The following is a 27,597-nucleotide window of genomic DNA, read 5'->3' as shown; positions in this document are numbered from 1 at the left end:
TACATTGTAAATCCTGATTTTTTTTTCAGTATAAGAATTTACAAGGAAAATGTGTTTGAGATCTTTACCTAAGCAGGATTTATGTAGCATACTTTCATTTGCAAAAAGGTATATATTTCCTATATGTACACAATGACAGATATTTGAAAATATTCTTCAATTGATACTCATGGTAATTGTTTAAAAAGCATTTTCTAAAATATGTTTGCTTTAAAACTTGTTTATTTCTTATCATAACTTATGTTCCATCTTACACACCGTATCCTCTGTGATGAAATGTTTTTGGGGGGATCATCATGCCCTAGAAATATTATTAATCTGTAACAGGGCCAGGTCCCAGGCATTCTGTATAAACAATCTTCTCTATTTGTTATGTTTATGAAATAATACAAAAGATGTATAGATATTGGGTTTCCCCGAAATAAGACCTAACTGGACAATCAGCCCCTAATGCGTCTTTTGGAGAAAAAATTAATATAAGACCCAGTCTTATATTATATATTATATAAGACCCGGTCTTATTTTACTTATTTTACTATGAGGCCCGGTCTTATATTATATAGTAAGACCCGGTCTTAGATTATAGTAAAATAAGACCGGGTCTTACATAATATAATAAATAATATAAGACAGGGTCTTATATTAATTTTTGCTCCAAAAGACGCATTAGAGTTGATTGTCCGGCTATGTCTTGTTTTTGGGGAAACATGGTACATACAAAAGTACTAAATTATGTCAAATCCCCCCCAAATGTATAAAATTATCAATGATTAACTGAGAAGCTTCTATAATAGATATTTTTTAAAGTATAAGACAAAGGAAAACAACATAGCAATACACATTCAGTATGATTGAGAAAGTGATACTGTGATATAACAAAGAATATGCCTGGTCTTTGTCCCTGGTTCCTGGCACAGAGCTTCCCAAGCCCTTGGAATTTCCTGAGTGTTAGGAGTATCTTTGTTATGCCAATGAGAGAGAGAGAGAGAGAGAGAGAGAGAGAGAGAGAGAGAGAGAGAGAGAGAGAGAGAGAGAGAGAGAGAGTTGGTGGGGCTAGATAGCTTCAGGATGAGAGCTAGTCATCAGAAAAATCACCTGATCAGAAAGGTAAAATTTTCAGCTACCTGACCTTGGGGTGGGGGGATGAGAGGGTCTGGAGATGGAGTTCAATCACATGGCCAATGATTTAATCAATTGTGCCTACGGAATGAAACCCTGATAAAAACTCAGGATGGCCAGGCCTGGGGGAGCTTCCTGGTGATGAAGACATTGCTGGGCTGGGAGGGGGTGGGAATCCCCAAATCTGCAACCATGTCTTACAGGCGTGTGGGTATCCTGGGGTCTCTGCTTGTGGCTGGGAACTAAAATAAGGGCCATCTAGTTGGGGATCTCGTCTTTTACCTTGTGAGACCTGCCACTGACTCCAGGTAGGTAGTGTGGGAATTGAATTGCAGGACACCTAGTTGGTATCAGAGAACTGTTGGTAGAATACACACATATTTCATTACATTTTTTCAACTTTTAAAATTATAATAAAATAAACAAAATTTACGCGTTTAGGAGGTAATGAACAGTATAGAGAATAGGATCAATAACATCATAATCACTATGCACGATGACAGATGTTTACTAGACTTACGTGATGATTCCTTTGTAAGGTATATAAATGCTGAATCACTGTGTTGCACACCTGACACTAATATAATATTGTATGTTGACTATAAACAAAAATAAATTTTAAGAATTCACCCTTTTAACCATTTTTCTTTTAAAACTTTTTATTGAAATATAACAATGTAGAAAACATATGTAAACTTGTAAGCACAACTTATAAGTAAACTCCTCATCATACTTCATAAATTGAACACATCCTCCTACCCAGCGTCTGGATGAAGAACAGAATATTCCAACCGTCCAGAAAAGAAAAGGAATATGTTGAAAAGACAGGAACATTTTCATAAAAGAAGCCTAGATATATTAATTAAAATTGGGACAAGAGAGGGAATTACTTTCCCATGCATTTGCATATTCCCACTTCATAATATACCATTTCTAAAAATGGCTTCATGGAAGACTTTCTAAGAAGTACTTGTATCAATGTTAAAAAGCTTCTGTGGTAATAATAATTTGGGGACATACTGAATTAAGGCTAGGCAAACAGCTTTATCACTTAAGGAGATTTTTCACAAACTCAGACTCCAGGGCCTAGTGCCTGAACATTCTCAAGTTAGGAGAGGAATGAGGAAAATATTTCTTAATCATTCTAGATATATTTCTAAAATTATGGTAAAATATATATAACAAATTTTACAATTTTAGCTATTTTTAGGTGTACAATTCAGTGGCATTAAGTACCTTCACAATGTTGTACAACTATCACCACTATCCATTTCCAGAACTCGTTCATCCCAAACAGGAATTGTGTACTCATTAAACAATAACTCCCCCATTTTCCCTCCCCTGGTCCCTGGCAACCACTATTCTCATTTCTGTCTCAATGAACTCACCTATTATAGGTATCTTGTATAAGTGGAATCATACAATACTTGACCTTTTGTGTCTGGCTTATTTCACTCAGCATAATATTTTCAAGGTACATCCATGTTTTAGCATGTATCAGAATTTCATTCCTTTTTTAAGGCTGAATAATATTCCAATGTATGTATATACCACATCTTTATCCACTCATCTGTTATCCATTCATCTCTTTTTGTCCACCTTTTTGCTATTGTAAATAATGTGGCTATGAACATTGGTGTAAATGTATTGTTATACATTTTCATAAATCCATCCTCATTGTACTTTTGACTTATAAATTAACTCTGAGAGTACTTTACAGTTTAGAGGTCAAATAGAAATTAATGATAACATACATTTTAAAGAGTCCAATGTTTTATTATCAGCATTAATATTTGCTCATGCTGAAGATTCAGGGATAATCTAATGGACAAAAACTGGAATGTAAGCAACATGACATAGGTGTATCATAAATATATAAAAATATTTTATGAATTATTGGACTAAAAATATAAAAGATGAAGTTACATCAATTATTTTGTGCTTAGTCTTTCTGAGTATACGTTTATATTGAATATACAGTAAGTGCTTATACTTAAAGCCTTTTTCTTTAGCAAAGAACACATGCTTCCCCTTGGTTAATCAGAATTAGTTTCAAAAGGCAAAATTCCTTAAAGATGAGCATGGCATTTAGTGCTTTAGATCTATATTCTTGCTGGCCTGGCTGCTTGATCGCTCTCGTTCTTTAGTAATTTCCATCTCAATTTTGGCTTTGATTTTCTCCCAATCTATTTGAAGCTGCAGTAGAAGAAAAGAAGAAACATGCTTATATAGTAAAGACATTTTTGTTTAATCCAAAGAAACTGAGAGTAAACAAAAAGAGAATATACGACTTCTAAAACATTAGAGAAAAAGCGGGCATGAAGGAAAAGTTTAAAAAAAAAAAGCTCAAAACAAAAAATAAAATAGCTTTAGGAGTAAGACCAAACAGAACAATTACCACAATAAAAAGCAAAGACTCTCATTGTGATTCAAAAGACCAAAGTCTCATCATAGCTATTTATAGAAGGTACATCTAAACAGGGTCATGGAGACTTAGGGTTTTGTACAGGTACACCTGGGGACACAGGGGCGAAGGTGGGTTGCCCTCCTCCAAACAAGAAGAAAAACCGACAGGGATCTAGACGCCAAGCCAACACGCGTCAGCGCTTCACTGCTTACATACTGAGGTTTCCTACGAAGCCCAGCTATGAGGAAAGATCCAGCAGCATTTGCTTCCCCCAGCATACTCGGCAATAATGACTCCTTTGCAACAACTCTTAAAGTAATATAAAAACACAGTGGTGGTTAAGACAGTGATGAAAAGATATTAGCGGAAGTAGTGGGAAAGCAAGGCTGGGAGACACCTAAAAAGAATCATTGAGTTTTTATCTGTTTCCCTCCCTTTGATCCTGCCCCCTTTGTAAGCTCATTGGTGTCAGGAAAAGACTGCCCTGAGTTCTTTAGGAAAAAGCATTCTCTGTTTTAAAAAGTTTGGAGATCACTAATTTAGGAATGTGTGTCCTCTTTCAGACAAAATATGGAAAAAATTGGGTCCTAGAGTAAACTAACTTTGATTTACTATGAAATAAACCCAAACTCCTCAGACTGAGCCAAAAGTGAATAGGTTTTCACCTCCACGTAGGGGAGCTGAGTGGAATATGTAGTATTAAAACAGACTGAAGCATTACTTGCTGCTTGAACAGATTTATCTTAAGTAACCAAGAGATTAATTTAACCTTAACGGGAATTCATGCCCTTTTTGTTTTGTGCCAGAAGTTGACAGAATTAATTATTTGATTCTTTTTTTATTCTAATATCCTTTATCCAAATCTGTGACTTAATTTCTAGATACTTTTGGTCATTTTTTTAGAAAGATAATAATTCCATATACTTTTTCTGCAATATATCAAATAGATGAAATAAAAGAATCCTTTCTACCGTGTTTCCCCAAAAATAAGACCTAGCCAGACAATCAGCTCGAATGTGTCTTTTGGAGCAAAAATTAATATAAGACCGGGTATTATATTATACCCGGTCTTATATTATGTTAGACAAGACCGGGTCTTATGTTATAGTAAAATAAGACCGGGTCTTATATTAATTTTTGCTCCAAAAGACGCATTCGAGCTGATTGTCCGACTAGGTCTTATTTTCAAAGAAACATGGTAACAGAAGATGAATGTCTGTGCTGAGATGCAAGTGACAGCTCATTGAAAGGCAGAGCAAACATCAGATTATTTGAAAGACTCATTTTTTTCAATCAGGCCAGAACTTGATAGTTTTCAAATGGCCAAATACTTGTTTCTATGTCTAACAAAACATTTGCAAAGAGAAAGACAAAACGTGATGAATGCTTTGGCCTTCTTCCAGCCTTAAATTGATATACATATGATTCTCAAATCAATCACAATGAAACGATATATGGATGGTACATTGCACAATTGTTGCCCCATTGCACCAGAAGTCCATCAAGTAAATTGATGACATCTATATTAGCTACTTGTTATAGTACAAATGAGGGTGTCAGTTGACAGCCACCCTACTGAAAACAAATGTTTCACTTTCACTTTGGCATTTATCCAGTTTTAGAACAGTGTTCTGATAATTTAGTCCTTGAAATAGAATATTTTTAATAGTGAGTTTTACGTGAGTGTGTACTCACTGCAGCTGTCAAGTGACTTCTATACTAAAACACATCCTTTTCTGTTATAGGGAGTGCCAATACTATTTGGCACTTCCTATTCTAGCTCCTAGTCAATTCTCCTTATTCACACAGAAGTAATTTCAAAATCGTACAAAATGGCTCCCCATCCTCTACCTCGTCTCTCTTCCTCTCAGCTGGAAATCAGCTTCCTACTTTATAGAGAATACAGTGGCCATTAGGCATAGGTTCACTTAATTTCCTTCCTTGCACTCACAAACTTACCTGTATCTGTATCCATCCTGATCTCTTTCCCTTCTGTCTCAGGCCAACCTCTTCACTTAGTCCCTGATCCCATCTTCTTTGATTCCTCTAGGACGTCTACCTTCAGTTACTTATGCGTTCAGTTTCCTTCTCTTCACTGGCTGCTCCTCACCCTTCCCTCCCGATTCTGTCTCCCTGCACTGCAAGCCACCACCCTGCTGCTTCTCATTGACGCTCATTCTCTCTCCAGACCACTGTAACACGACGGCGTTCTCGTTGCCCTTCAGAGTGTAGCGCTATCATCAAGTGTTCTCATTCCTCCTCCTATATACGTTCTCTGCATGATTCAATTACTCATTCAACAAATATTTAGTGCTGACTATATGCCAAGGGCTGTTTTAGGTGCAAGGACTCAGAAGTGAACAAAAAGATAAAAATCATTGTCTTCATAGAGAGATAAACAAGGAAAGACAAACAATGGAAGAGATACACACATATAACTTATGTCAGAAGTGGTCAGAGTTTTAGAAACGGGAAGGGAGATCATGGGTGCCAGTGGTAGAGTTGGGGTGGTGGTGTTGTATTTCAAATAATGATCGGAGAAGGATTCAGAGAAGCTGACTGAAGACCTGAAGGAGACGAGTGAGGTCATGTGCACGTCTGGGAAAGAGCATGCTGACAGGCGGAAGAACAGGCCCCAATGCAGGAGCATTTCCTCAACACTGCTGACCACTGCTCTTTGAAAAATCTCTATTAGATTGTACAGTCCCCCTCCCTTCTGGTTTCTGCTCTCCTTTCTAATGTCCTTCTTTGTCTTTTGCTTTTCTTTTTCTCCTCTATTCTTACTCTACAAAACCTCTTAACTATTAATATTCACCAGGGTTCCAACCACAGCTTTTTCATGCTTTCCCTAGATCTCATCAACTCATAGCTTCAACTATGCCTACATGGTCATGACCATAAACTGATCTGGCCATGATCCTCTGCTGTCAATATCCTTCAATGTTCACATTTGTATTTCTAGTTGTCCACTAGATATCTCCACCTGAATATTCCAGGTACTAAAAAAATATATATATATATTTTCATGCATTCAAATTCAAAAGGTCCAAAACTTGTATATTCTTCCTTGTCTAGGTTAATGACCTCCCCATGTATGTCACCCACACTAGAAATACTGAAGTCACTCTCAAATGCCTGCCTCACCTCACCTCCTCTCCTCCCAACACCAAACACATGCTGTCTTGATTTTACAGCTGAATTTTTTGTTTCATTAATCTTACTCTTTCCATCTCCTAGTGGGACTATCATAATACCCTCCCAACTGGTCTCCGAGTCACCACCCTTACCTCCAATCCACCTTGCACATCAGAAGTTCTCTTTCAGTTCTGTTGATGACAGACCTCCAGGTCTTCTCATTGACTTCACTATGAAGTCTGTTAGCACAATATAAAGACCCTTCCATGTCTCATCCCAAACAGTATTCCAACCACCAAGAACCCAGGATCCAGAGTAGTCACACTGTATTCCTTCCCCATTCTTTCAAGACCCCATGCCTTTGTTCTTATTATCATATCCTTTAACTGACAGCCAAAATCCTACTCAAGATAATTTTGTGGAAAATTCTGAGTTTCCATTTATATTTAGGAATTGGGATTTTAAGAGGAAGGGAAAAGTGATCATGGTATTTCCTTTCAATAGCTTCACATTAGTCTTAGGAAAAAGTCCAATAATATCCTTAATTTACCCTATGAAACCGTCAAGTCAGTCTCCCCTTTGCTCTTTACTCTTTCCCACTTCGATGACTTCTCTCTGCTTGGAACATGTTAATCCCCACGCACCACCCTCACCCCTAATCAGCTTCTATTCATCCTTTAGAGCTCAGCTCAAATATTATTTACTTTGCTTAGAAAAGTCTTTGCTGATCCCTCCACCCTAGATCAACTTCCCCATTCATAAAATCTTGTAGCACCATGTATACAGCCTTCAAGGCAATAATCACAATTGCAATGAACAACCATATAATTAACTATCATCTCCATTTGAACATGAGCTTCATGAGGCCCGGGTTAGTGTCTGCCATGTTTACTATTATATCCCAAGCACCAAGGAGAGTACACACTCAATAAATATTGAATAAATAAATGGCAACTAATTACCCAGCAAATGAGATGTCACTACACAATCTCTCACTATTTTCTCTCCTGGGTTTTGTATCTCAGGACCTTGTAAAACTATCAGTCCTTAGAAGCTGCAAGACCTGAAGTGGTTTGTCTGAACTCTAGAGTATTGACTCTTCTGGATTTCTTCAAAATTCTATACTTTCTGAAATGCTGCTCATGAGGTGTCTGTTGGTTAGTTGGTTCTTCACCATGTTTTTCTTTCTTTTAGCATAATATTTTAAACATTTCCAGGTTCTTCTACTTTTCTTCTTGTATAGAGTATGTATTCAGTAGATTGAATATATTCCTCAAGTGGATTTTATTTGCCAGACTTACACATTATTTTACAAATACTACTGAACACCATTATAAACCAGGTACAAAGACTCTAATGGGGTTCTTCGAAGACAGTACACCTTGCATGAAACCAAGTTTGCCATATTTTAAACTAGAAATGTTCAAGTAATATTTCTGGGCTCATAAATATGAATGTCTATCAAACTTTTCACTTCTTATATTCACTTTATGCATTGTGAACCCACAGAATTCAAAATATCTAAAATAAATTTCTCAAATTAAAAAAATGATCTTTCTCTATTCAACTATTACGTTCTGAAATAAGGTGTTCATATAATCACAATTTTGGCTAAGGTGGATAAATAGTGGGAAAATTTTCAGTCAAAGGTAATTTTCATCTTAATATACTGCTTTACGATTTCTAGTTAACTTCCAAATTACATTTATGAAGAAGAAAAGTAGGAAATTAGAACATAGTGCCATAGGCAATTAAAGTAACCTACATAGTTTCAGAGAGAAAAGAAAACAAAATACCTAAAAAAAGCCATGTTGTTCTGATTATCTCACTTTGAACATTTGTGCTACTCTTGTAATTGAAATATTACACGTTGGTAACAGTTCAATACATATACGAGAAAGAATATTAAAATTTTAAGTTTGTGCTATCTAAAATATAATTTTCTTGAAGGTAAGAAGTATATTTTCTATGTCCTCAAAAGCACCAAATGTGAAAATACTGAAAAAAATATTGATGACAATGACGTTGAAGAGGAAACAGAGTAGCATTAGTCTGCTTAAAAATTATACAATAGGGCTGGCCCGGTGGCTCAGGCGGTTAGAACTCCATGTTCCTAAATCCAAAGGCTGCCGGTTCGATTCCCACATGGGCCAGTGGGCTCTCAACCACAAGGTTGCCAGTTCAATTCCAATTCCTCGAGTCCCGCAAGGGATGGTGGGCTGCGCCCCCTGCAACTAGTAATGGCAACTGAACCTGGAGCTGAGCTGCGCCCTCCACAACTAAGACTGAAAAGACAACAACTTGAAGCTGAACGGCACCCTCCACAACTAAGGTTGAAAGGACAACAACTTGACTTGGAAAAAAGTCCTGGAAGTACACACTGTTCCCCAATAAAGAATTGTTCCCCTTCCCCAATAAAATCTTTAAAAAAAAAAATTATACAATAAAAGGTGGGTGCTCAGTGTCAACATACTGTCATATTTTCAAAACTGTGACAAGAATATCACATATCTGGTGACTGTCTGGTCTGCTTAGCACTGTAGTGGTGGTAGTTGCTGTCACATTCTGTGAGTTATAATGCAGCCCTCATGAGTCCCAGGGAGCCTAAGTTTGTCCTAGTAGAAGAGTAAAGCTTCACAGCCCAAACTCTCAGAGGTTTCATTTCAGTACTAGACAAGTTCTGAATGAAGCAAAAGAAGTTTGGCGAGCTTCTGTAAAATACATCCCTTTCCACCAAAAAACCCACAACTTGTGCCTATCCTGAATTCAGATATTGAAGTTGCATTTCAGAACTCTAAGAATGTCCCCAAAAGCTTCACTACCCTGACAACTGTTCTGAAGTCCAAAAAGATCACGACACTCAGTATTTTAAATATGAGAAGTGGATAGTGTTGGCTTTAGTAGGAATTGTAGGGGCCTTTTCTCTATCCTCTTTCTTCTTCCCAAGGTTCCTTTAATATACTCTGCCCTCTAGAATGGATCAGAACATTCCATTTCACTCTATCCCCAAGGAGGAACACTCCCACATCGTCCATAAGCTCCATGAAGACAAAAACCATATCTGATTCAGCACCCAGCATAGTACTTGGCCCTGAGTGACACTCAGAAACATTTTTAAAAATAAATAAATGAATAAAAGGTTAAGAAAATCAACTGGTTCACAGAGTTGGGAGCAAAGGTTGGCCCTGTCTTGGGCTTACAGGTCTCTTGTCTATGTGGCTAGAGATAAATTCTATTTCTGCAGTTGAGCTCAGCAGGATGGGGTCAAGTGGCCACAATCAGTTCTGCTCCAGGCACTGGGGCAAATGCTCTTGTTCTGCTCTTCTCATGGGCTAATATGTATTGGAATGACTCTCTACTCATTGGAATGATAGAATCTGAGATTGGGGTAGGAATTTGAGAGGCAAAGTAACCTTCTTTGGTCGTAGGTGGAGAGTCTACTTATGCTAGGCCTCTCTGGAAGGGCAAGCTAGCTCCCTAAAATTCTATAAAGTGCCAAAGTATCCATTTTCTGGCCAGTCCCCTGTCTGCTTATATATTTCTCCTGGGACAGAAGGGGCAGCTGGTGGAAGACAAAATTCAGGAGTTTGAAGCCTTTATCCCAGCCATTTATATTGTTTATCTAAAATATTAATTAGCACCCAAGTATAACACAAATTGGATACTATGAAAACAGACTTGAGTTAATCAAAACATGGCTGTAAGATTCAAAAAATTTTAGTAATATAGAGTCAAAATAAGACTTCCAATATCACAAGGCAAAAAAGTAATTTTTTTAGATTAAGGTATGGATTATTCAAATTTTATCTCATTAAGATGAATATTACATATAATTATAAAACATGTACGTTATTATAAAATACGGTATTATACTTACACCTTCTGCATACTGCAAGTATCGTTTATTAGTTTCCTGTTTACCAAATGTCTCCAAAAACTTCTGACGGTAAGCAAGAACTGTATCAACATGTGTTTTGTATTTTACAGCCAATTCGAGTGCCCTATAAAGAGAATAAAACAGATTATCAGCATTGCTTGTGTTGGCCTCTATAGGCAGCAGAGTCTGGGGGTGAGTGGGTGGGACAAATGGTCTGCGTTGTTCCCTCCACTCGTCCCTCAGTAGGGAACGTCATTCCCTACCTCATCCACCTTGCAAATGCCTGTTTATAATTCAAGATCCAGATCAGATATGATGTCTTCTTTCTGAGCAGCTCCCCTTGTAGAAATAAATGACCATTATCTTATCTGTGCTCCATTTTACACGTACCGTTATTACAGCACTGCTTACAGTATCATTATTATTTGGAAGTCTGTTTCCTTCACTAACCTGTACGTTTATTGAAGGGAGATTTAGCTTTCATTTCTTTTTGGTGAGTATTACAGAGTGTATGTATGTATGGCAAATGTTCACTTGAAAAATTCATTGAAATCATAATAAAATACAAGTAAATGAACTTTCCTTCAGTGGAAGTGGTTCAACTATCTTGACCATTTTTGTAAGTCTACTTGTATAATGAATTTATTCTGTTCAATATTCAACTAAATACTGATCTCCTTATGTTATTAATACAGTACATTTAAAGTATTATGAAAATAAAATTTAAGGATAATAAAAGCCTGACAAAAATGCCTTTGCCATTTGATTCTTAGAAAAAATTAATAACCATTTAAATTTTGTAATCTAATTAATATCTATCTATGTAACGAAGTTATTTTTAAGGTAATATTGAAATAGCAGACGAGAGCTGAATGAATTGCTGAAATCAGTGGTACAACACCAAAGAAATAAAATCTCTATATTGATAATTTGGTGGAAAAAGAAAAGGTGAGCTCTCAGGTCCAGGCCGATTTTCGTATGCAGGTTTTAGGCAGCATCTCAGCCTGGGATCCCGTGCACCACTCACATCAGCTGAGTCATAAATAATCCAGTGAGTACAGCTTTCCTACACTGTTCCCTGTTATCCTGTTTTAAAGTATGGGAAAACAGCTACCATAATAGTCAAAGTACATTATTCCTCACGTTTTCTTGCTTTCTAATATAAGATAAGACTTCTGAATAGGTTAGTCATGATGTATCAGAGTCAACTATTATAAATCTGTTGTTTTGGACAAGACTGACTACTGACTAGATTTCTTTTGCAATGTGTGACTCTTTAGTAGGAAAATCTGTTTCATTCTTAGCATGTTTTGATTTGACTTAAACTAAATAATCATTTTAAGAATGATTTTAGATACGCTGTATGTATTAATTGACAATTAATAGACAATTGAGATTAAAGACTTAATATGAAAAAATTATTAACATAAGTCATGTAGAATACAAATGATTATGCGAAAATTCAGCACAATTTCTTATAAAAAATATATTGGCATAAACCATATTGCTAAATCCAAGGGTATTTGCTACTCATCGCAAACTCCTCACAAAGTTCCTTCATTCCTCTGACTAAATCTTTTCAGAGAAAGAGAGGATATACAGAAAAGAATGTAGAAGTACTAGAACATAGAGGAACAAAAGTGGAAGAGAAGGCAAAAAAAAAAATTCATAAAGGATCAAAAGATGAGAAATAGAAGATGCCTAATCCTTCTAACCCTCTCCCACATCATCCCCCTATATACCCCAAAGACTGATGCCAGTGGTGAATGTGAGTGGAGACTCTGGTGAACCACCCTTTTGGCATCTTAGAAGTTCCACTTCCCATTCTTTCCTTATGATTGTATACGATGAGGGAAGGGGTTTTTATTACGCACACGATGAGGGAAGGGGTTTTTGATTACGCACATCTGTAAGAGATCTAAGTGGGGAGTACGTAAGCACTCATTCTGGGTTGGAGCTTTTCAAAAATTCCAGATACTTTGTCATGGAACATCAATATATTTAATTATGTAGAAAGGCATAATCCTGCATTTAGAAACTAGATTCTTAGTATTATCTATCATTATGGTCATTATTATTATAAAATATGTATTAATTATCTGATTGAAGAGCAATGCTAAACGTAAAAATTCAAATGATATGTGCTAGTATAAATGGTCTCTAGAAGTACACACTGGGTAAAAAATGTTTCCTTACCACATTTAGGAGGGAATTCACTCCAAATCATATAAGGGTTATGGGAACAGTATGTCTCTAGCAAATGGTTATTTGGCAACCAAACAAATGTGACATTAGATTATGGGCTTGGAATAAATCCATGTATCTTCTCTGATTTTAAATAGAATGAAGTGATATAAAAAGATTACTCCAAAATATGATTTTTTTGCATAACTTGAATGAAGTTTGCTTTATGTAACTGGTAGACACAGAGAAATTATATAGACACTTTATATAACTGGGAGACACAGAGCAATTATTTTTATTAATATTTACATAAAGGATCAATATGTATACCTGGAGTTTTTAGTTTCTACCTCTCTGAACCTCCAGTTTTTCAGAACAGACCACCACCAAATGTCCAAAGTCAATGGCATGTAGATAACTTGCTTACCTACAGCTCTTCAAGGGCTGCATTTTATCAGGCAGGCAATTTTCAAATTCAAGTAGGGATGACAGCATGACTGTGCTTCTCAAATGGAATAACATATTAAAATAAAATCTGTTTCCTTCTAAAGGCTTTAAACAAAGATAGAAATTCAGGGATCTTAAAAGCAATCTAATATATTTATCATCCAATCCATTCTTTGGATTGAACTGCTATAAATGGATTCTTATATTGGATTCAAATACATATCCCTCTTACTCCTACCTTTTTATCCTTTTAGCCATACCATTTAGAATCAAAACTGTCATTACAGAGCTTGGTTGGTTTTGTTCATTGCTGTATCCCCAGAGCCTAAAACCTGGCTCACCAGAGACACTCAATAAATATTTAAAGAATGAATAATGGCTACCATTTATTGAAAGCTTACTATGTGTCAGGCAGTATGTTAAGAAATTTTCACACACTATGTTATTAATATTTCGTCCTGACAATAAACACGAGGTTGTAGTTATTATCACCATTTTAAACATAAGGAAACCTAGGTTTACAAAGCCTCCGCAACCTGTCCAAGATCACATAGCTTAGAAGGGCAAATCCAGAAATCAAACCCAGGTCTGATTCCAAAGCTCCCATTCTCAGCTATTACTTTAGCCCTTTCTCTAATTCAACAGCCTTTTTGAACAAGTACACTTAAAATGACACTTTACCAAAAGACTTAAAAAAAAAAAAAAAAGAAGCAGATCTCCATGTAATGTCTAAATATACCTGAAAGGGCAGGTGCTCAATAAATATCCACTGAATAAATATGCAATAGGAGCAAATATTCCAAGAGGCTTCAGAAATATCTGTAGAATTTGGAAATGAATACAATACATAAAAGTTTCTTAGCAGTGATATTAACTTCTGCTAAGTCCTTTCTTACTCAGCCCTAGATAATTGTGCTAAAAAAGATGAGAAACTATGGGTTTAAGTGAGTCAGATCGGGAGTGACATGTTCAGATTTACAACTGTGCCATGACCGTTACAACTACAGTGTGAGGAATGGGTGGGAGAGGGAGAGAGCAGCTGCAGAGATCAGTGATGATCTAATACCAAAAAAAACTTGGATCAGCTTAGACATTAGACAAGGGTGCTGGTGGGGAAGAGAATTAGTGTCAGAGGTTTTGGAAGGAGAAATTGTTGGCCATTGGGGTGAGGGGGAAGGAGCATAAGGAAAATGCCAAATGTAATTCCTGGATTTCCAGCCTTGCATAGACTGAAAAGATAAATTACTCTGGAAGAGGACCAAGTTTATAAGAGAATAAACACAAATTTGAACTCCAATGGAAATGTTGAGGAGGTAGCTGGATAGCGGGTTCTGGGAGCAAATATGGGCAGGTCGGTGGGCTGCATGAGAGATGCCTACCTGGGAGTCTTAACTGGGTAAATAATAGTCAGAATCCTGGAACAATGCTTGTGGATCTTTATCAGGTAGACACAAAGGTCTAGCAACACTTGACCAACCTACTGGTTTATAGTCAAGATAAAAAGCAAGACGCATAGGAAAGGGAGATGCCAGGTAGACAGGAGGAATGGAGAAGATACCAGGTAGACAGTGTTCATTCTTCCCCATTAAATCCTCTTTGCCCCTCTTGTTTTCCCTCTCCCTGAGATCTAATATCTTAAGGTAGGGTCATTTGCTGAAAATTGGAGGTAGGGGAGCAGGATACAGAAATAACAGGGAAGCTTTGAAGTTACAGGAAAATAAGTATGGCGCACGACATAACTCTCAAAGGATCACAGATTTTATAAGACAGGAAAATAAAGATGAAGGAGGCAAAGAGGACACCAACTCCATTCATATCCAGATCCTAAGAAACGTGGAGTTGGAAAGAATTGACTCTATTTGAGAGGAAAGATAAAGAAGCAGCGTCCTCTGGGAAAGGTTAAGTTTCACTTAGGTCATGGAGATACAGAAAGGTTCAGAGGGCATCATATATATTATATACATTTACATATACATTATAGGCTATCAATAGAAGCCATAAGAGGCAGATATCCTCACCTTCCTGCTATGACATGGATACACTGTATATATCTACACCCACTGTTTGTAGAGGAGCAAAATGCAAAATGATTAAGAGTATTGCGTAAAGATTAAAGGGCATGAATGTTAAGCACCTACTACGTATATATAATATGAAATGTTTCTGTCCTTCCATAAGTAGATAATCTGAAAGGGGAAAGATGATGGAAGTATCTGCACAAATAATGAAAGAGATAAACAGCAATCCAATAAAAAATATAAATAGTACATATCTAGTTGCTTGGTGACACTGAGATAATTCAGGTCCTCTTTGATATTAGAAGACTAAGTTCATATCCTAGACTTGCCACCAACTTACGAGTAAGCTTCAGTTTCCTCATTTGTAAAACGCTGTGATGACTAAATGAGATGATATATGGAAAGTGTTTAAAACAATTCCTGGTATATCATAGCACTCAATAAATAGAGGCTCCACAATTATTGTTTTACTGTCTTATAATTTTATTTTATTTTTTAAAATTAAAGTACTTAATTTAATTAAGTGATATGGTAATTGTGGTTCTGATTTGCATTTCCCTGTCTGTTGGTCACCTGTATGTCTTCCTGGGAAAAGTGTCTATTTAGTTCTTCTGCCCATTTTTAAATCAGATTGTTTGTTTTTTGGTTGTTGAGTTCTACTCAGATATATTTTGAATATTAGCCCATTATTGGAAGTATCATTTACAAATATCTTCTTCCATTCAGCTGGTTGCCTCTTTCTTTTGATGATGGTTTCTTTTACTGCACAGAAGCTTTTTTGTTTGATGTAGTCCCATTCATTTATTTTGTTTTTGGTTCCCTTGCCTTTGGGATCAAGTCCACAAAAACACCTCTGAGATCAATGTCCATAACTTAGTGCCTATGTTTTCTTCTATGTATTATATTGTTTCAGGTCTTACATTCAAGTATTTAACCCATTTTGAGCTAATTTTTGTGTATGGTATAAGATAGTAGTCTAGTTTCATTCAATTTACTATTACTAATGACAATAAAACGGAATTCCTAACTAGGTTGAAAGTTTTTTACGTTAAAGATCATTAAATTTTTTTTTAAAATAGTGTATAGTGTTCAGAGAGCTACACAAATAGTAGTGTCTAACATTTACCAACATAAATATTTTCTCAAAAATATTAGTTGAAAGAATGCTATAAACATTATTCTATCCTATTTCTCGTGGAACTCAGATTAGTAACAGAATACACAATTTTATTAGTGACTTAACATAGACTTTTCAGCAGATGCTGTCTCTTTCCAAACTAGCTACTTTAAAACAATGAATGAAGAAGAAATTGGGAACAAGGACAATGACTTACTAATGTCTGTAGAACCAAAAACATCTTTTCCTAATACTTTGTACAGTTAAACAACGACAACAAATTTGTGTACATAAAAGACATAAACAGTGGCTGAATTGTAAGAAGACTATATAGATCACTAGCGTACAAATTAAAAAGAGGATAGTATGACAACGACAAAATTAACCACCTGCCATTTTTGTTACTTCTATTCGAGGGAAAGGTACAGATAGGATCTATAAACATCCTAATCAAAAGGAATTATAGAGTAAGGGGTCTGTAATTCAAAGATTTATGGGTTATTTTTGAGGCCAGAGACAAACAAAGATGAGGAAAGACATTTCTAACCTGGAAATGTAGGCATACCAATTTTATGACATAGTAACTACAGGTGTTTATAAGCAGTACAACCTTGGTCACTAAGAGATACACACCTGAGAGAGTGGTGGAACTTAATATATCACAGGGAAGAGTAGCATGCTACTGTGTCTTAGAAAGCTATCTGTCCCAAAGCCTAATGGTGGGGGGAAGGTTACTAGCAAACACTCCTTACTACAAATCCCTTCATCTTTCTTCCTTCGCATCACAAACCTCTCTTGGCTCTTCTCTGCCAGACTGCTTTATCAGAGTCTTTCAGTGGATTTCTCTTCTTTCTACCATCCCATAAATGTAGTTGATGTCTTCTCACTCCACACAGTGCTTAGGCAATTGCATAAATTCTTTTGGCTTCAACTACCAACCATTTCCTGATGGCTCCAAAATCTATAGCTCCAGTTCAAATATTTCTCATGAGCTCCTGGTCCATTTAATCAACTGTTATCACATATTTCTTCACAAATATTTCAAATCCAACATGCCTAAAACTGAACTCATTATATTCCCTTCCAAGTCTGCCAATATTAGTATTTTCGTCTATCCAGTTACTAACATCAGAAATTTGGGAGACATCCTAGACTTTCTTTTCTTCTTCACACCCCAACTTCTGCTCCATTACAAGTTCAAAGAAGGCACAAATCTTTAATGGCAAACTACTCACAAATATAAACAAATAAAATTTTTTGTGGTGTTTGGAAACTATTAAGTACAGTGGAAAATGTAATTTACTCAAGTGGTAGGTAAAAGAACAAGATCAATCAGGTTTTGAAATTGATAAAAACCATTTTATTACCTTTCCCAGTTGTAGAGATTAATATTGATCTGGATTGCTTGATAAACAAGGCCAGCCTGAAGAAGTACTATTTCAGCCTCCTGCATGTTCCCACTGAACATTAACATGTGGGCCATTTTTGATTCTTTAGATGGAAGATCTTTTATAGATTTGATGTATTGAACCTTATCAATCTAATAAAAGAAAAAATATTTGAAGCAGATAATAACAGAAATGTAATAAATTATGGTAAGAAACACACACACACACACACACACAAATAAGTAAACATTATTTACTTCACCAATTGCTGCGTAGGCTATTTCGGCAGTAGTCATATCTCGATTAGCAACTGCCATAGCAGCTAGGCAAGCCCACATAGTTTGCTCCTAAAATAAAATACGAGAATAATTATCTCAACTACATGGTTGAACTGCCTTAAAATATACTGATTTAAAATATAACACAATTATATTTTAATTTTAATTTAAAAATTACTGAGTATAGCACCGAAAGAACTAATAATTGAATAAATTAATGATGTGGAAATTTCATTGTGGCTACTTTGTTAAACTATATTAATAACACATAAAGAGCTTCTTTTAAACCAATTTTTTTGAAAAATTTCTTTTGTAATTATCAAAGCTTGGTTTTTGAACTCACAATATACTTTTAAGATAACAAGTTTTAAACCCTCCAGTCTTTTTGATGAGATGTTAAAGACTATAGCTTGTAGGGAACTTGAGGAACAATGAGGCTCTTAGATAAGGCTATTATAGCAGACTGTCATCAGTAAACCACTGTGAGGAAAAGCATCAACAAGTCATTCAACTAAAGTGTACTCTAAGGGATGTTAACCAATGATCAATAAAAGAGTTCTGTGGTCAAACATATTTGGAAAATACTGAATTCAACCAAGTTGGGAAATGCTGACCTAAAGCAGATTCTTAACCTTAGCTGTAGGAATCATCTGAGGAACTTAGAAACTATGCCCAGGCCTCTCCCCAGATTTAAGAAATTAGAATCTCTGTGAGGGTAGAAGGTGGAAACCTAACTTTTTAAAATAGTTCCACAGGAGACTTTTATATGTATCAATATGAAGAACCTATATATTTAAATTATAGCTTCTTCAGAAAATAAACTACAAGGCATCTGTCCACCTACATTATTCATGTCTTCACTTATAAAAAGAGACATGATCCCAATTGCATATTTTCCAGCCCTTAACTGTTATCATTTCTCATCTTGCACAAAGATATTGTGTAACATAATACTAACATTATATAATAATATTATATACTAATATAAATGACATATACACAACTATGGATCTTAAATGTGAAGTACCTTAACAAAGCGACAAAGTCTTACAGCATCTTCCCATTTTGAACTGCTTACATATTCATGGAGAATAGCAGGATATGGTGATATGCTGATGTGAACCAGTGAGCCATCAGCTCTTCTTATAGTTACCTGATTTCCAACAAAACTCACAATATGGGGATTTTTACTAAATTCACTGTTGGGGAAAAAAAAACAAAGTGTAATTTATATTCTGAGCAAAATTTTTCGTATATATTAAATTTGAGGGTTGACCCCTTACATACATATGAAGTCTCCAACCTCCAAAATATGCCTCCAAAAATGTTAACTCCAGAAAGAATGTATATATTCAAATAAACATTTGAGTGTAACTTGCTTTATACACTTGGAGCAAAATACACAGTTTAACATGGTAAAATTATTACATACGTGAGAGCTATTCCTAGAAGTATTTGAAATGACCTTTTTTTCTCAGTCTTAAGATAAATCACACAAATCATTAAATCACTTAGCTTCAGCTTTTAGAAGTGTTAAACCATTAAAAATTAAGTTGATTTCAAGATTTTTATCATCATAAAAAGAGGTGACTAACTTCTCTTCGTTAGTTTAAATACTTTTTAAATGATGCCTCTGGTTTGGCTAAGGTTGTGAACTTGAATATTAAAAATGAACTCAAAATAGATTTGCAAGTTAAGCTAAGGTTTAGAGTTCAGAAGGCTTTGTATTCCTATTTTGTCAAGAGTGGGAGATCTTACTATTTCCTAAGAGAATTTAGAAATATAAATGCATTTAATTTTCTGAAGAATATAAAATTGAAAAAAAGCTTTTCAATAATTTCATATATTTTTTTCTATCTCTAAGATTAATTTAAAAATTCAATTTTAAGTTGAATTCAATTTTAGAACACATACATTCCTGTAAGTTTTAGGGTCCATGATAATCTGGGACAGAGGAAAGGTAGTTACAAGGCTGGGGAACACTGAAAACTCTGAAGAGTTATTAAGAGATATTAAAATCACTAAGCCACATTGAAAAAAGAAAACCCGAGGTACCATTAAACAACATTAAGCTTGGATATTACATTCATATAAGGAACAAATAAATAACTATAGTAGTATTGTACAACACTTGCAACTCGGTTCCATCACTTAAATCTCGCTAAGCTAACTTTAGCTGAACAAATTAGTTTACTGAGTAAAGTGAAAGATATCTTGCAGGATTGAAATTAGAGTCAAAGATGTGACACTCTTAAGAGTTTTATTTACCACAATAAACAATTCTATGCAGTAAAATGTTACCTTGCATCCCTTTCATATAATGTTTTAGGCAAAATGTCTCTGTCCACATAAACGGTATTGGGGTAATACCACACTGTTAATCGAGTGTCTTGAAGTCCACACAGGATATTGCATGTATCACTCCATGCCAAAGTATGTACCATTGTCCCTTATTTTTAAGAGAATTAATGTACTGTTAGTTCCACGGTATTGCATTAAAAATATATCTTTAAAATCAGTTGTCATGCAAGACCCCATCTAATTTCTGGTAGGACTGACTCTATTTTCTGATCATATAAAGGTGAAAACAGGTACAAAAATTCACATAAGAATTTATGGAAATATTTGAATAGACTTCCCAGAACTATTATATTTTTAACATGCAAGTCTTTCTTCAATGCCAATTTAGTTGTGGCAGATAAAGACTTGCCATTAAAATGGAGTTATGTAGGTAATAAATGTTATGATATCAAAGCATTATTCATAGATTCATTCAAACAAGTAAGCTATTTAGTATAATATATGACAGAGTAGATCTAAGAAAATTGAAAGTAATTTTAAATGTATTACAATTATTTTACCAAGTTTGATAATTTGTTCTTCCTTCCCAAATCGTTTCACTGAGGTGATATAGAGATCTCTATTTTTATCAATGAAAGCAATTTTTCTATCATTGGTAAGTCCTTTTTGATCCAGAGCAATTTCCAATATTTCATTCTAAAATTTAAAAAAAAAAATGAAAATACTGGATTAGTTTTGGTGCTTAACATTAGATCATTTTAAGTATTTTAATTAAAGAGCGTTTGTTTAAAGATCAATTAAATATCACTGCAGTACTTATAGTGATAAAATGTCCTTGTTAAATAACTTTAAACTGCTAATACATGAATAATTCAAAAGCTATAGTAACATGTACATTTTTTGTTTGTTTACCAGGGAAAAATGCTCCTTAAAACACGATAAAATAATATATATTTTGAAACTCTGCAAGCTGAGAAACACTTGCATCTTAGTATTCAGGGTGAAAGAGTGAGGCAAGTCTGGGTATCCCATGAGGTCTACTTTGATTAAGATTCTCATACCAAAATTTAAGTAGATTGCTTATACTTTAAAGATTTGTAAGAGTTGATTTATGGAGATATCTTATGTTCTTAAGAGCCTTAAATTTTATAGATTCTTTCATAGTCATTTCTTGCGAAACAGGAAACAATGTTTTGATGTGGGTATTATACTTACTTTGCAGATGAGAAGACTGAGATCCATAGCCATTAAGTGATTTTGCTCAGAAAAAGCTGGTAACGAGCATATCTGGAATTGACAACCCAGACTTCTGACTGCACAATTAGTGATCTGTCTACCATAGTAAAGTATTTCTGGCATATAGCATTACTCTATTATACTAGCTAGTGAAATGAATTTCCTTATAATTTGGAAATGTTTCAGTATGGATTTATTTCAGTTCAATCCAAGAGGGATTTGTTTACTGCTTACTATATCTGAAGACTTGCTAAGATCTATGAATTCAACAAGAATCATGAGCACACCAAGTTACTGTATCTAAGTATACTATCATAACTCTATAAAAAAAAAACCACTGGAAACTGAAAAGAAAAAAACCCCACACATAAAGCCTCATCCAAGTTGATGGATCAGGATAAGTCATATACCAGTTCATAATACATTTTTTTTTAACAAATTCTTCTTGTCTTTTGAAATTCCATCAATTGTATTTTTTTATTTTATTTTATTGGGAAATATTGGGGAACAGTGTGCTTCTCCAGGGCACATCAGCTCCAAGTCGTTGTCCTTCAATCTAGTTGTAGAGGGCGCAGCTCAGCTCCAAGTCCAGTTGCCGTTTTCAATCTCAGTTGCACGGGGCGCAGCCCACCATCCCATGTGGGAATTGAACCAGTAACCTTGTTGAGAGCTTGTGCTGTAATCAACTGAGCTATCTGGCTGCCCCCATCAATTGCATTTTAAAGAAGAAAAGAATGTTCCATTTATATCGCGGTATGCATGAAAGGTAATTCTAGATATTTCCAAAATGGAAACCTTTCATAGAAACTGATCTTTACAATAAATTACTTGTCATCCCCATCAAAAGTACCTAGAACGTTTTTTTAAACACTGTTAAACAGATAGGCTTCTCTTCTCTAAGAAATTCAAAATTGAAGATTGACCACAATAATAATGCTTCTGTACATGGTGGGGAGTGTTTCCTCCTCCTCAGCCCCTCTTCATTCAGCAGGGCTTTTTCACTTCCTCTTGTCCAGTCCTCTTCTGTCCACTGCTGTTTTGTTCCTCCCGGGTCCCTCTTTGTAGCAGGACATGAAAGCAGCTTCATGTTCACTTGAACCTTCTCCCTTGCCCTACACTAATATTCATTTAGTAAAAGTCAGACTTGAGTTCTAGTTTTGGTTCTGTTATTTATTTGGGATAATCGTCGGTTTCAGTTTCTTCATATACTATAAAATGAAATAGATTGGCTTTTTCTATAGAAACCCAAATTTGAAAATCCTTTGTATTATATACAAGGCAAAGAGATAAAAATATCCTGTGCAATTGAGTGACGTGTGAGATGAGGAAGTCACCTCCATTCCTACAATAATCAAATTGTAACTTTCTTACACTTAGGAAGGAACTTTCTTACACTAGAAAAAGAATTGTCACATTAAAAGAAATGTTTATTAAACCTTACTAAATGACTCTCATTTCAATGCTACTAACAAAAATAATGACTGCATCTTGAAAAAGTGGAAATTTATTCCCTTTATATATGCTTAATCCTACTGTAAAGGAAAAATTCTGCTTACATAGTCTTGATTTAAAATGACTATAAAGGAGAGGCTGTGAGGAAGAAGGCATCTCATGTATTACTAGTGAGAACATAAATTGATATATCTCTTTGTAAGAGAACTTGACAATACTTACTAACGCTCATGTCCTTTGACCCAGCAACAACATTTCAAGAATTTATCCCACAGATACACTAACACTTGTGCAAGAAGATACATATGTAAGGTAAGTAATCTTGGTAACATTGTAATAGCAAAAGACTGAAAACAAATGTCCATCATTTCGGCACAGGTTAAATTCTGATATATCCATAAAATGTTATACTATATGTGTGTGTCGGGGGTGGGGGGCGAGGTAAAGGGGTAGGGGATTATTGGGAAAGCACTTTGTATGTTGATATGGAAAGATCTCCAGAAATCGTGTTATGTGAGAAAAGCAAGGTACAGAGTTATATTTTAGTTTTGTGAAGGAGGGAAGAAAAAACATAGTTTTGTTTGTAAATGCACTAAAAATCTCTGGAAGGATATATAGGAGATTAGTGACAGTGGTTACTTATTTGGTGAAAAGCAACGATAATAATGAGGAATAGGTAGCAGGGAGACTTTTTCAATGTATAATTGATGCTTTTTGATTTCTGAATCATATGAATGTATGTTATTCAAATTGAAAATGATTACAAAAAGAAGAAAATAACATATAGAGTAACACTTCACTAGCAGCACTGAACAATAAAGTTAAAAGCATTTTTAGACCCTAATATGTCACTTATTAGAAAAATAATAAAATGTGCTCCTTTGTTTATATTAAGGCTAAAAATCAGACACGAATAAACAATTCACAATTCAGGGTCTTTTTGCATTTTTTCCCCCCAATTTAACTATAATTCTAAAATCTGAAGAAAATGCTGGCGAAGGGCAGGTCAATGGAAAAACCACAAGCTGTTTAGAAATATAAACACATTTTTATTTACCGACAGGTGCTACAACTTTAATTAAGATAGAACAGTCTATTGAAAAGCAGTAAAGGACCTGGACAATAGACATGTAATTCAGACCCTTTTCTTCAGTTAATTTGCATTTATAGCTTCCTATTACAGTTTACTAGTGCTTAGTCTTTAACTGTGACATTTTTAGGAAAAATACTCTGTAGAATGCACACTGGTTTTAAATATAAAACTAGTTCCTATGTTTTTCTTCTTAAAGTGAAAACATTAATTTTAAAAAGGAAGTAAATAAACAGTGGCTATTTACATTAGAAATAGCTAATGCCCATTACCTTATGAGAAAGAAGCTTCCCATCACCTAATGGTTTTCCAGTTGATGCCTCAAAGAGGAAGATTACTTGAAAAAAAAAAAGGAGAACATCAGTTAATGTATTACAATTTTTATTGGTAAATTTCAGTGGAATTACCATAATCCTCATGAGAAACTGTTTAACTCTGTGCCCCCCAGGAGTATCTCCATCAGCAGCACAGAAGAGTGGCGGCAGCATCCCATTCCTACTTATTAATGGGGTCAGAATTCTCAATGAAAACGGTGGGACTAAATACCTCTTCCTGAAAAAACACATTCCCTAATTTGAACTGTTAGTAATGGTATGGCCTCAATGCTCCATGAGATCAACAATGGCAAGTCCAAATCTGGATGTAATTTGTAATTTTGATAACTCCGATGTAGACCAATATAACATCACAATTGTATTTCACGAAGGAAACACTTGTCAAGCGCCTACTATATACAAGGCGGGCAATGTGCTAGGCACCGTCCAGTTCCCTGTGGTCAGTAGACCACTGTGGGATAAAGAGTGTGTCTGGTCTCTGTCCTGGGTTCCTGGCAGAGAGCCTGTACTCTTGGAATTTCCTTAGTGGTAGGAAAGAGTCTTTGTTATGCTCACAGGGGTACTCCTGGTAGAACAAATGCTGCTTTGGCCCCCTTTTCTGTTTCACCAAAGGCTTCTCTTAATCTCAAACATGACAGTAGTATTGGCAGCGGTTCTTTCCTCTTGAAAATATTGTTGGAGTGTTTGTTTTTAAGTAATTCCAGAGTTACTTCTGTCCATGATTCATCCCAAATGGAGTAATTTTATATGACTGAACACACATGGGATTACAAAAATGAAAAGACAGAAATGGCATTTAAAGAGAGTAGTCAGAAAAGAAAAACATGGACAATTTATAAAGATCATAAAAATGCTAAAATATGTCTAACATGATATTTAAATGCCAGAGGATCACACTTTTATTAACAGTATATTTATTAGAAGCTTTTAGTAAACCTTACGATATTAAATTTGACGTCACTGGTTATATTCACAGAGGAAATCAGGTGCATCTTTTAAAATTGCCAATTATACTGAGAAAGATGAAAAAGAAAAACATATAACCATTTTTAATTAAGTGTAGAAACAAAATTAGAAAATTTTGGCTTCCATTTTAAAAAATGCTTTGGGCTTGGCTAAACCTAGTTATTTTCATAGCTATACAAGTATCTTTAAAAAAAAAAAAAGGCTTTCATCCTTTTGCTGACTGTGTGAATTACAATGAGCTGGAAGTATGAGGATAAACTCGTCTACTTCTTTCCATAACTGTAAGTGGCCCTGATCTATAGGAGGCTGAACCTGTATTTTAGTGTTAACGTGTAATAGGAACTGACAGAAAGAACAAGGAAAGAGTTGGGAGCTGAGAGTTGCTTCTAAACATATGTAACTGCTCTCTAACTCCTACTCCCCCCATACCCAGACATTTGTTTCAAATAATCACCCACATTAATCGCATAGTGTATCTGTGCAAAGAGAATGGGAAGAAGGAAGTCAAAAGCAGTACCTCTGCTACTTAACCAATCACTCAAAGGGGAATTCACATCCATTTAACATGTACTTATTGAGCACCTACTATAACATAGAACACTGGGCTTGGTTCAAGAATCCTGCCTATAAAGGGACTCTCAAATTACAAAGGAACCACTGATTTCACTTGTGGATGGTCCCTTTGAAAGGAAATTTTAAAGATTCAGATACTGCAATTGTGTTTTCGATTGTTAGCATATACCTCCACTAGTTTCTTTAAAAAGGAAAATACTTTCCCTCACTTTATATCAGTTCTACAATAATTTTATTTTACTCTTTTTGATTTTCTATTTACAGCAAAACGAAATTACATGATTATTTTGTTCAACAATCAAAGTTTATGTTAGAAAAACAAAATTTATTGGCATATAAATCCATATTTCTGAAAAATGTTCCTAATTCTTTCTGTCAAATTCTATGAATCATCAAAGGATTAAAGAATAATGAAATGTTTCAGATGTAAATTAACTATAGAAAAATTCAGAATAAGGTATGTTCAGTTGGAAACATACATGTTTATTAAAGCTTCTACCTAAAATATGTGGTGTTGAATAAGAAAAGTATAAACAACTCATAGTGTTCACTAGGATTTTTCAAATGTTAAGTTTATTGAAGACAAAAATCTGACTTCCTAATTATCATTATTAACAATTACACAGCCATCTTAAGTCTGTCTGCTATCTCCGTTCTATTTTATTTCATTCTCTTTTCTTCTTCTTTAGCTAGAAAGGGAGTCCTTAAAAACAAAACAATTACCAAATGTCCTCTCTCAGAGAAGGCCTAAGGCATGAAGAGACGGAATAGCTTTATTTAGGAGAACTATGTTTCCCATTAGTATGAGAGGTGATGCTATCTCAAAGTACAGAAGTTTTAAAAGTGGGACAGTTTCGTAGCTCCTGAATTAGGTCTTCCATGGAGGGAACTAATAAAATTAACAGTTAGGTCAGATTTTTTTGTTTGGTAATATTCACAGTAATGAACAATGTTTAACAATATGTATTAACAGAGCAAAACAATTTAACATTTTTCCACGAGGCTTCAGGGATAACTCACTCTCACTCTCACCCGACTGGCTCCTCCTCCTCTTACCCATCTCTCCATACTGATGTGCTCACTCTTTGGTCCTCTTCTCTCGATATACCGACTTCCTAGGTGATTTCATTCAGTGCCATGGCACTGTACAACAATGACATCCAGATTTTCTCTAGTCCCCACCTCTCTCCTGAGCCCTGGGCTTGTTTATCTTACTGTTTACTCACCATCCACGCTCAGGTGTCTAAGACATATTTGAACTTATCCTGACCAAAACAGAACTCTTGGTTTGTGGACTTCCTCTACACTTCCTCCTTCCCTGTCTTCCATCTCACTCATCCAGGATGAAAACCTAGGATACGGTGCTTGCCTCCTCTCATTCCCTCATGCCCACATCCTTACCATGGCCAAGTCTTTACATGGTCTGGCTCCTGCTTCTCTATCTCTCTGTCCTCCTGTCCTGTGACTCTAACTCTGGGGACTTTGTCACATAGCTCTCCGGCAGTTCCTTTTACACGCCAGTCATTCTCACCTTAGGACCTTGCACTTGAGATGGTCATTCCTTTCCCTCACCTCCAGAATTCTCTATTTCCTCATCCCGCATTAGTTTTCCTCACAGCCATGTGTCATTAGCTGACTATTTAAAAAATATATTTGTCTGTCAGTCTTGTTCAT

General features: G+C 35.4%; 1 protein-coding gene across 1 annotated transcript in view; it reads right to left on the bottom strand.

Annotated features, from left to right (window-relative positions):
• Positions 1-2,669: 2,669 nt before the first annotated feature.
• The window catches only part of IFT80 (intraflagellar transport 80), a 106,603-nt gene continuing 81,675 nt past the window's right edge, over positions 2,670-27,597 (bottom strand). Inside the window, exons 13-20 of the mRNA XM_033090443.1 lie at positions 24,322-24,386; positions 20,832-20,967; positions 20,272-20,419; positions 18,998-19,169; positions 17,950-18,039; positions 17,672-17,844; positions 10,539-10,662; positions 2,670-3,315 (exon numbers count right to left, since the gene is read on the bottom strand). Of these exons, the coding sequence (XP_032946334.1) occupies positions 3,208-3,315; positions 10,539-10,662; positions 17,672-17,844; positions 17,950-18,039; positions 18,998-19,169; positions 20,272-20,419; positions 20,832-20,967; positions 24,322-24,386 (1,016 nt within the window). The 3' untranslated portion in view covers positions 2,670-3,207. The remainder of the gene's footprint in view (positions 3,316-10,538; positions 10,663-17,671; positions 17,845-17,949; positions 18,040-18,997; positions 19,170-20,271; positions 20,420-20,831; positions 20,968-24,321; positions 24,387-27,597) is intronic.

The sequence above is a fragment of the Rhinolophus ferrumequinum genome, chromosome 2 (assembly GCF_004115265.2).
Source record: "Rhinolophus ferrumequinum isolate MPI-CBG mRhiFer1 chromosome 2, mRhiFer1_v1.p, whole genome shotgun sequence".
Classification (NCBI taxonomy): Eukaryota; Metazoa; Chordata; class Mammalia; order Chiroptera; family Rhinolophidae; genus Rhinolophus; species Rhinolophus ferrumequinum.
This window is presented reverse-complemented; position numbering and strand designations above follow the sequence as displayed.